This window comes from Crocuta crocuta, unplaced genomic scaffold (assembly GCF_008692635.1).
Source record: "Crocuta crocuta isolate KB4526 unplaced genomic scaffold, BGI_CrCroc_1.0 scaffold235, whole genome shotgun sequence".
Lineage (NCBI taxonomy): Eukaryota > Metazoa > Chordata > Mammalia > Carnivora > Hyaenidae > Crocuta > Crocuta crocuta.
In genome coordinates this window covers 10,079,704-10,090,994 of record NW_027531285.1, presented here as the reverse complement: position 1 = coordinate 10,090,994, position 11,291 = coordinate 10,079,704, and the positions used below count along the sequence as shown (strand labels likewise).

The window sequence follows — 11,291 nt, the reverse complement described above, 5'->3', positions numbered from 1 at the left end:
AAGTCATTTATTAAAAATAGTCACATAATTGAAATGTCTTTTTCACAGGAGAAAACTACTATTAATTTCCCTGAAAAAAAAAAAATCAAGATAATTTCTTCCAAAAAAGAAATAAAAATACTAGAGGCCTCAATCCCTATTATCACACCCTCACCATCTCACCTGATTAAATAAAAAGCTTACAAATTGCTTACCCCCAATTCACCCACTAAATGAAGTCTTCTCTTCCGCTGAGACTGTATAATATAAAAAGCAGGTAGCAAAACTGCAACGTGAAGAACTCAGAGAGGCCCAACACTAACACAAGAGATGGTCTCAGAACCAACACAAAGACAAAAGAGGGAAATAAGTGCTAAAATAAGGACCAGAATTGCATTCAAGAAATTCCTAAACCCTTTCTTTCATCAAAGTGGTCATACTTTTCATTTACATAGCTCCTGGTGGTTTACAAAGCTTTCATTTGGGAATATCTGAGATAAAAGTAAAGCTTGGGGAGAAGGTTAAGTACCTTTCCCAGGAAAGTAAAGCTACATATTCTCTTACTTGTTCCTTTCCAAGGGTTGGCAAGAGCCTCTCCCTCCCCTGCTGGTTTACCTGGTCTAACAGGTATTCCCTCAGGAGCAAATGACTCTCCATCTACTTGGCAAAACCATCAAGGGTGTGTAATGACCATCTTTAGGTTTCCAAATTCAGTGTCATTTCCATATTAGAAAGGGAAATATTCAGTGATCTGAAAGAACTCTTCGGTTCAGACATTGTAGAAGTCCTGTGCATTGATAAGGACAAGTAGAGAGTCATACATGGTATGACTTTTTTTGTGTGTTTATTTGAGAGAGAGCACATAAGCAGGGCAGGGGCAAAAAGAGAAAGAGAGAGAAACCCAAGCAGGCTCTGTGCTTTCAGCACAGATATGGGGCTCAGACTCACAAACCAGGATATCCGTGACCTGAGCCAAAATCAAGAGTCAATGCTTAACTGACTGAGCCCCCCAGGAGCCCCAGTATTACTGTTTTTGAGCTGGGGACTTTGGTGCCTAGTCAAGGAAATAATGATTCCTCCAAACAGGAGTCATAAAATAACTCATCATATCTGCAATGTAAAATGAAAACCACTGTTAGGAAAGCTTAAGATTTCTTATCCATTAAGTGGGAAAAAAATATGCAGATAAAACATTAATAAGAACATTTAAGATTAAAATCTATTTTCTGATTGGTAATAAAACTATAAATCTAAGACTCTTCCAATGTAAGCCCAAAGGAAATAGGATACAATTTACCTATTTAAGAAATAGAAAATAAGAGGGGCATCTGGGTGGCTCAGTTGGTTAAGTGTCTGATTGTGGCTCAGGCCATGATCTCACTGTTTGTGGGTTCAAGCCCCACGTCAGGCCCTCTGCTGTGACAGCTAGTTCAGAGCCTGGAGCCTGCTTCGGATTCTGTATCTCCCTCCCTCCCTCTCACCGTCCCCTGCTCACGCTGCCTGCCTCTCTCTCTCAGAAATAAATAAAACATTAAAAATAAATAGAAAATGGGAGGGGGGGCACCTGGATGGCTCACGGGGTTGAGCTTTCTGATTCTTGGTTTTGACTCAGGTCATGATCTCACATCTTATGAGTTCCAGCCCAGCCATCAGGCTCTGTGCTGACAGTGCGGAGCCTACTTGGGATTTTCTCTCCCCTTGCCCTTCTCATGCTCTCTCTCAAAATAAACAAACATTAAAAAAAAAAAAGAAAAAAAAAAAGAAAACAGAGGCACCTGGATGGCTTAGTGGATTAAGCATCTGACTCTTGATTTTGGCTCAGGTCATGATCTTGCAGTTCGTGAGATGGAGCCCCTCATCCGGCTCTGTGCTGACTGTGTGAAGCCTGCCTGGGATTCTCTCTCTCTGCTTCTCCCCTCCTCATACACTTGAGCACACACTGTCTCTCAAAATAAATTTTTAAAAAATAGAAAATACCGGGGCGCCTGGGTGGCTTAGTCGGTTAAGCGTCCAACTTTCGCTTAGGTCATGATCTCGCGGTTCGTGGGTTCGAGGCCCGTGTTGGGCTCTGTGCTGACTGCCAGCTCGGAGCCTGGAGCCTGTTTCAGTCTGTGACTCCCTCTCTCTCTGACCCTCCCCTGCTCACTCTGTCTCTCTCTCTCTCCTAGAAATAAAAAAACATTAAAAAAATAAAAAATAAATCGAAAATACCTTAGTTTTTCCAATGAATGCATTACTAAATGGCCACGAGATCCTTCTCCATATTTCAAGTTTGAGGTGCTTGAAATGGAGCCCAAGTTAGCTTTATTCACAATATATTTGTTTACTGTAGTCAAATATTTTATTTTCATGACACTTGAAAAAGAATCACCAACAAAGAGTTTTAGAGGCAGAATTAATATGAATGACAAAAAAATAACTGTCATAGCAACCTATCTGTTCATTTAGATGTCAGATAATTCAGGGGCGCCTGCATGAGTCAATCGGTTGAACATCCAACTTTGGCTCAGGTCATGATTTTGTGGTTGGTGGGTTCAAGCCCTTGCATCAGGCTCTGTGCTGACAGCTCAGAGCCTGGAGCCTGGTTCAGATTCTGTGCCTTCCTCTCTCTGCCCCTCCCCTGCTCAGGCTCTGTCTCTTTCTCTCAAATATAAAACATAAAAAAAATTGTCAGATAATCTTTTATTTTAAAAAATTACTATATACGGGTGCAAAGCAGAGAGCAAGTAAAAAGTCCAGATTACCAAAACGAAAATGCTTACTAATAACCCCAAATTTTATATATGTGAAGTTCACAAGGAGCAGCCAAGGAGAAAAAAAAAATGGATGAACTTTTAATAAGTTTTCCCTGAACTGTCAACACATTGAGAAAAACCAAAAAACCCAAATATAAGCATCTCTTGCTTATAGCCATGGAAATTCTTACTACCATGTGACCTATAATCACTAGGGGAAGATTTTCTGTGCTAAAAGAGGATACTGAATTGTCAAAGATAAACAAGTCTTAATATATTGTCTTTTCTATTCAAATCATCTTTTTCTAAATTAAGAAAACTTTATTAGACTTTTCTTCCATCTGTTGATTCTTTTTGGTTCTCTATTTTGTCTACTTTAGACTTCTCAAGCTCCAGAATTGTGAGCAAATAAAATTTCTGTTGTTTAAGCCACACAGTCTATACAGTATTTGTTATGGTAGCCTTAGCAGGCTAATACAGCACTCAAACCAAAAAAACAATTAGTAAGAATTTTTCTGCTGTCCCAACCTTTTAATTCTTAGAAGTCCCTCAAAATACGCTTACTACATCCATCTCCCAGCATTACTAGTGATGCTAAAGCAAATTTCCAGCTAACTGCTTCCAGAAAGAAGGCAGATCTAAATGGGTTTGACCTGCTTACAGGGGTTAAGAAAAACATGCAAACATCTTCCAATCAGGAAAAGAAATTCCAAAATAAAATGAGACTCAGACTTTAGGTCTTGAAAAAGAATGAGAAAGTTTAAGAACGAACATCTATGACCCACAAGTTCCTGAAAGTAACTTAAATGTGACTTTAAGTTGGTTCTCATGTGTGGCTTTGGGGGAGTTGCCCAACCCTTCTATTACTCAATTTCACATCTGATGTTAGCACATGACTGCTCATTAGTTAGCACTTTTAGAACTTACTGGATGAAAGATAACCAGTCAGTCATTCATGACTACAAGATTTATGATTATAAAATTTACTTTTAGAATACATACTGTATCAAATATACTATCTTGGTAATGAAAGGATTTGGGGGTAAAGTCTCATTTTATCATCTCAAAAGATGACTCATTATAATCACCACAATCTCATATGTATTTGAGAAACCCAAGGAGGGTTAAAAGAAGTACCAATGAAACATTTGTAAAGAGCATATATTCCACTATTTAAAAAATTTCATATCCATTTGAAAAATGTCAAAATTAGCCCTAAAACCAAGATAATCAAGAATAAGTGGCCTTCGAATTAGTTATCAAAGAAGGTAGTCTTCACATTCTTCACCAACCAAAATACCAAAAACATTCCCATAATGTGAAATTGAAATCTATTTTAGATATGTTCAACTCACAAGAATCCAGCTCTAAATCCATCACACTAAATCCGTATTTAAATTCATTAAATCATAACTTTGACGGGTGCCTGGGTGGCTCAGCGGGTTGAGCATCAGACTCTTGATTTCAGCTCAGGTCATGATCCCAGGGTCATGGGATCAAGCCATCAGGCTCTGCGTTGAGCAGGGAGCCTGCCTAAGATTCTCATTCTTTCTCTCCCTCTGGCCCTCTCCCCTGCTCATGTGGGTACTCTCTCTAAAAATAAATAAAAATAAGAATTATTTTGAAAGATGCCTATAACTGTACTGTTAGTTCTTCCTAGCACAATAGATAAATTTTGGACAGGCCAATTTCACTCATACACTAACGAAGTTAAAAGTATTTTTAAGTTTCCTGAATTGCTATTTTATCTAGAGCTACCTTTTCAAATGATTCTTGGGTAATCACACAAAGGATACACTCTGCCATTGCTGCAACATCCAGTTTATCAATATCAGGTGAGCCAGGGCAACACTTCTTGAATTCTTTTCGAAGATCAAAAAAGGAATAGAAGCATTCGGGCAATAATACGTTCTGAGGAAGGACAAGGTAGACACTGTTAACTCAATGAATTTAGTTCAATGTTTCTCTAACAATTAGGAACCTAAGAATTGCAAAGAAGTATATTTTACAACTAATTTTTAAAATCAAATGTAAGAGTGGCTTTATTTTCTAGTACAGTATTATATCCTATATATACAAGTGGCATAGAAAAAATTATTTTAAGGCAAAAGATTACATTTGTGTTCCATTACACATTCCATTCAAAACACTTTTGAAACTATCTTTGGGCTGTCATACATTTTCTAATTGATAAAATTACACTCTTTTCAACCATAATCATTTCAGACCATCTGTATTTTCAGGCAGCAGTATTAGCCCTCTCAGTTCTCATAATGATGTTTATGTTTACTGGGTCTACCCAGATATAGGATTCAGTTACAATTCAGTTATTTTTAAATACTAGGCTCATATAATGCTCATATTTTTATACTAAAATCAGAGCAACATAGTAAATTCCTGATTACCTAAAAGCATGATGTTGTGCTAAATTATAGTCCTACATTAGTTTTCTTGACCAATATTCTACTTATATCTGAGAACTCAAATTAGACTAAAAAACAGAAAACAAAAAGAAAAAGATATCACAAATCTCAAGGGTGAAGAAGAAATATAGTTACCCGCTGTTCTTAGCTACTAGTAGCACTCTTGTGCTTATTAAGTAAGTTCAACTGTCTGGGCAAATGTTGTACTAAGGTGTTTTGTGTTTCCCCTAATAGAAAAATAAAAAAAAACCCATTGAATAACTGTCAAAGATGAATTTTTTTAAAACTGATTTTAGATTTTTCTTACAATTTCAAAATAGTTTCTGTTGAATTACTGGGAATTTCTACACATCTGTACATTAGAAAGTCAAGGAAATAATGACTTTTTAATGTTTGCAACCCTAACATTTATGCAATAATGTCTCTTTCTATCCAGATTTCCTCACTGGAGTCTATCAGATGTATACCTGTTCTTGCTGCAATTAAAACAGATGTCTGGCAGGGGCATCTGGCTGGCTCACTTGGTAGAGCATGCAACTCGATCTCAAGTTTGCTAGTTCAAGCCCCAGGTTGGGTGCAGAGGTTATTTAAAAANATTTTACCATGGTCACAGTTTTTCAAAACAGGTACTAAAAAATGGTGAAATCTTCAAGTTTACCTACAAAAATGCTCATTTAAAAGCTGTTGATAATAACTTACATGTTTTACAATAAAAGATTTAAATAGCTGTATTCACTTAAAATACTTAACATTTAATTCCTACAAAAGATATTGATGTTATAGTAAATTATAAAATAAGTAAAAAGTGTAGCATGAATGTTTCTTGTAAAAATGAGGCCTTTCTATAAAAACCTGGAAGAATATTTTCAAATATGTTCTTATTAGAAAAAAACACTTTAATATATTGTTTTCTGAATGGCAGGATTATTTTGTTTTACGGTTTTCTGGGGTTTTTTTCCCTAATGAATAGAATTCCTTTATGATACTAAATTAGTTTCTGGTTTTAGGACACTAAATTGGTTTAGGTTTCTTTATGAAAATCCTAAAAGAAGTGACTCAGGAAAAATGTTTCAATTGTTCTCTGGAGGTTTTCCCATATTTAAAGCAGTCTATCTAAAATAACAAAAACAGCTGTTTTCCTCCAGCCAAATCGGGAAAAGATTAATAAGTTTTATCCCTCTCCATAAGAGTTTGAAGGGGGGAAAAAAATCCTCATTTATCTATTTCTGGATCAAGGGGATAGCAATTTGTTTAACACTGAATTAACAAAAACACTCCCTGCCCTCCTTTTAATCAAATAACTGCAAAAGTTGCTATAAAAGAAATGATTTTCTCAACCCTTAAGATGTAGGAATTTGAGTTTCTCCTTTGAACTTTTGAAATTGTTGTTATATATTTAACTCATTTATTTCCATTTCCCAAGTGAAGTAAAAAGAAAAATCTGCACTGACTAGTCACTACTATACTTGTGACATCAATTGTCAGTCTAATCTTTCTTTGAAGACTTGCTTCATCCAGTTTCCTTAAAATATGTTACCTCGTCTTTTCAAGTTCAGTATTTGCCGAAGACAAAAAGTTACAGCTCCAACTAATTAAGCTGATAAGATCAGCTATATTAGCAATGATTGGCTACATTGGGGCTGCCCTCTATTGTCTCTATTTTCCCATAGCCCCTCAGTATTCTTCCCAGAGAAAGGAATCACATTTCTACAGTAAGGGTGTAGTTCTCTCACTCCATACTTTTTCCATGTCAGAAAGACCAGCAAAGGTAGAAGATGAAGGCTGATCCTACTGTTTTGATACAATATTTAATCAGTTTTGAATATTTACTTTAAGTCAAAGTGCAGTACGTTATAATTAATGTTTCACTAGTTATATGGCTAGGTCTTTACACAGTACAAAGCTCTTTAATGAAATTAGCTACAATTGAAAAATGCTTTAAGTATTTTTCTTTGCTCCTTCCTTTCTAAGATAAAGCATTTTCTGCAGATGGGAATATTACAATGTCTTAAAAGTTAAAAGTAAATGTTCTTTCCTGCCTTCTTGCAGTTAATTTAAATGTCAAAAATTCAGCTCATATGCTTAGAAAAGGGGAAATGTCTAACATCTCAGAAACTTAACATAAACAAAAAGAAAAACTTTTATTAAGTCACCAGGCAGTATCTATAACATTACTGCAGTCTCAAAGATCTCTATTAAAGGGTCAAAACTCTTTTTGTGGTAAAATAGACACAACACAATATTTACCATTTTAACATTCAAGTGTAGAGTTCAGTGGCATTACGTACATTCACACTGTTGTGAGAACATAATCACTATTTCTCTGTTATCTTCTGAAACTGAAAATCTGCCAGGAAACAATCACTCCCGACATGCATCTTTTTAAAATGGAGAAACTTGGATAAACCATGGGGGAAAAAAAGCTTCCTGTCGCCCCCAAAGGAAGGTCCAATCATCCTCGGAGAAGCCAGCGCTCTTACCTTCTTGGAAGCCTCAGGATGCAAGATTTGCCTGACATGAAGCTGCCCATCAGTACAGAGGCAGAAGGAGGTTCCAACCCCAATATTCAGTTCATTGCTTACTGACTGGTTAAACTGTAAACAAGACACAGGGATGTAACTTAAGCAGGATTTACAAACTCTGGCAAAGTGGCCCCACATGCTGATAACCAAGGAGAACCTTGCTTCCATAGAAGAGGCCACCAGGGCAGGGGCAACATTAGAAAGAAAGACTCCATTCCCACAAGCTCTCTAGAATCCTTGGAATGGGCAAGCTTTCCAATCAACCCACAATGCAGGTGCAGGAGAATTTAGTCTACACGTCCTTCCTTCCGTGCCCTTTCTATTTTTGCGCTAAATCCACATTCAAGACTTTTAAGTCGGGTCTCGTTTCATCAGCAGGTTGCCTTCAGATTACATCATTCCGCGGTGTTACTTTATGTTTGGTTGTTTCAAGATTAAGAAAGATGCCCGTTTCTGATAAACTCATGTGGTTAATGGGTGCACGGACCTCTGGGAAGTCTGGCAGCACTTGTCCTGGAACACAATCCCAAATGATAACTTTCCCCTATTAATTCACAACTCGCGTCCCGGCGCACCGGCCGAGGGCACGGGACACGCACCTGTGCACAGGTGTTCAGCGCCCCGCCCCATCCCTGATCCAGTCAGTGCCCGTCAGAACCACGCAGCAGCAGGTTTTTAGGTCACCTCAATTCTGTTAAGGGGGTTTCACCCATTTCGCAGTGACCCAACGGTCAGCCCCCTACAGGCTCGGGTCGGCAAGCCCTCTTCCGCGCTGGGTCCAAGGGCACCAAGGAAGTAACACGGGGCACCAAAACCGAACCTGTAGGAGTTCGGAAGCCTGAAACCAAGCAGGCACCCCCCGCTCCCCACCGCCCNACCGAACCCGGGCCGCCGCTGGCGCGCGTCGCGGGGCCCACCCGCCCGTCTACACCACAGCGCCCTCTGTTCCAGGGTTGAGCCACACACCCAAAGCCCCGCAGAGGACAGGCGCGTCCCGGGTCTGGGCCTCGGGATGGGGGCGCTAGGATTCCAACTCCGATCCTCATTCCGCCGGACTGATCCGGAGGCCCCAGGAAAGACTCGAAAACTAGCGAGTTTGGGGCCCCCGACCCGAGGGGCTGGGAGGTNGGGGCGGCTGCGCTGCCCTGTGCGGGACGCCGGGGCGGCGCGGCCCGAGGCTGTCACCTGTCGGAGGGCTTGGTCCAGCTGCGGGGCGGAGGACAGGCTTTCCGCGTCGATCTTCGTTTCTTCTTTACAATCCTCGGTCAGCTCCGACTGATCGGGTCTCACTAGCACTTCATGCAACTGTCCCACCTCCAGGGCGGAAAGAAACTGGGGTCAGTTTCCCCCTTCCTCAGTTTGGAAGCCTCCATATTGAGCCTCCTTCCTCGCTCCCCTGCCGGGGCGGCCGGCGCGGCTGGAGGGGCCTGGCCACACGGAATCCAAGCTCACTTGTCGCGAGCGGCTCTGGTGGCACAGAGGTCGGCACGGCCCTGCCTCCGGCCCCACCCCCACCCGGATCAGGTCGGAAAGGCCCAGAGGTGGGAATCCGGGCCCCAAGGATCTCACCCCGGCTCGGCCGGGCGTCCCCCGACGGGCAGAGAACCTGGTTCGGCTGTGCCCGGCCTCCCCACCTGAGCCCGATTTCAAATTACTGAAACGGTTCCAAGGCGGTTGGCCAACAAGTTTGGTTTTACTCTGGCTTCTGTAGGCCTCGGGTCCAGCCTCGTAAGTGGCTGAACAAGAGCACTTGTTTACCGACTCTCCAAACTTCTACAACAAACGTCTTGCCCCGCTCCTAGCAATTGGACAGAAACCTGGAGAAATACCTTCTTGTTGGCCAGATCCACGACTTTCCATAACAGCAGGATCAGCTCCTTCTCATCCGAGCCCAGCTTGGCCCCGGTGGCCCCGGCAGTGATCCCAAAAAGCACCACCAAGTAATCCGGAGACGCCGTCATGACGATAGGTGGGGAGGGGGAGAGGGGGGTCGGGAGGCGGTGAGGCGGGGGGGAAGAGAGAACNACCCTGTGCTAAACCCTCTTCTAAGAGAAAAAGAAAGAGCGCCCGCCCCCCCTTCTCGCCGCCGCTGGTGCAAAAGGCGGTAACCAACCACCCCAGCCCACACCTGGCCGGTGCTCCACACCCCGGGCAGGAAGGGGGGTGGGAAGGAGGGCGCAGGAGGCCTGCCCTTTTTGTATTCAATTGCCCGTGCGTCTATGCAAAAAGCCAGAAGCAGGGCTGCACCACGGGTGGAGCGCGCAATGGCTGAAAGCTTTTCTGTTTTGGGATGTGGCTCTACCTGCCCGCCCCTTCCCCCTCCCCCACGTGGTGCAGGTAAGAGACACCTGGCGGCGCCGGCCCATTGGCTCCTTCAAACCACGACNAAAGGGTAGCCGAGGCCAGACGGGAAAAGGGTGAGGGGTGAAGGGCGTGGAGGGGAGGGCCGCAGCCGCTTGTCGGGGGGTCACCCCTTCTTTGGAGGTAATCGAGAGGGATGGGGAGCACGGGGAAATGTCGACTGTGGGGAACAAAGCCGGAGGTTCTAAAGGGTCAAGGGAAAAGGCCAGGCGCGGGGAGGAGAAAGGAGGCCGGAGGTGAAGCCTGGGGTGCGGACCTGCTCAGGGCGCGGTGCCCAGAGAAGGCGAACAGCGGAGGGAGGTGCTGGCCAACGGCAGCCAGGAGGCGGCGGGAGCAATTGCCCAGCACCGGGAAAACCGCTCCTGAGCCCAGCACACCTTTAAGTGCAAACAGTAGGTGAAACCCTGTGGGCCCTCCCGCTCTCCCGGCCGGAGCCCAGGCACGAGCTCCTCCAAACCCCTGGACGCCACCCACCTTCTGGAGACACAGCCAGGCGCCGGGGGCTGCACGCCCAGCCACCAAGTGTCGCCCAAAGGCGCAGGCGCTGCGCGCTGCGGAGCAGGGAGTCCCCGCGAGGAAATTTAGGCACAATGGACCCCACTTCCTTGTCTCTCTTCCACTTCTCATTGCCCACGTCTTGTTTGGTTCTGGCTGCTAGTTGGAGAATAGAACCTTCTCCATGGCAGGGCCCACAAACTTTGCTTTGCTCTGGGCCCTAAATAAAACATATACACTAATAATGTTTTCCTAAATCAGGCCAAAGCAAATGTTTCCCTCAGTTCCCAGCTCTGACGCCCCACATTCCCCCTCATACCTTTGCCTTGTACTTATGCACATGTGTCGATTTGGCCAACTTTGCAAGCAGACTCCCTTCCCTAGCTAAGCTAGGTCTGCACAGAGGCTTATGCGCCCACTATCACCACCCAGCCACCAAATTAGAAGGCAATGTGATGCGACCTGTTGACGTGGGAGAGAAAAGCACCAGAGGTGACGTTTCGTCGAGTTTTAGATTTCAAACTTCTCTATTCTTGGAGAAACCGAGATCGGTCGAAAGTATTACTTAGTTGGGCCCGAGGTATCCAGCCCTATTCTATTCATGGTGTGAAATCAGGCAAGCATACACTCACTGCCGGAACCCACTCCGGGTACAGATCGAAGAACCTGTCCGGATGCGTGTGTGGGGAGGCGGGAGAGCGCGCGTTCCCCACCGCTAGGAAGCGCGGGCACCGTGGGGAGCGGCTGAGCTTCCCGGGGGCCGGGAGGAGGGGGTG

The 11,291-nt window shown here is 43.6% G+C and overlaps 1 protein-coding gene across 5 annotated transcripts in view; it reads right to left on the bottom strand.

Annotated features, from left to right (window-relative positions):
• The window catches only part of ESRP1 (epithelial splicing regulatory protein 1), a 69,285-nt gene extending 59,606 nt beyond the window's left edge, over nt 1-9,679 (bottom strand). For all 5 annotated transcript variants that reach the window (XM_077771284.1, XM_077771286.1, XM_077771287.1 and 2 more), the window contains exons 1-4: nt 9,489-9,679; nt 8,845-8,973; nt 7,618-7,731; nt 4,511-4,625 (exon numbers count right to left, since the gene is read on the bottom strand). In XM_077771284.1, the coding sequence (XP_077627410.1) occupies nt 4,511-4,625; nt 7,618-7,731; nt 8,845-8,973; nt 9,489-9,620 (490 nt within the window). In that variant the 5' untranslated portion in view covers nt 9,621-9,679. The remainder of the gene's footprint in view (nt 1-4,510; nt 4,626-7,617; nt 7,732-8,844; nt 8,974-9,488) is intronic.
• Nucleotides 9,680-11,291: the final 1,612 nt, after the last annotated feature.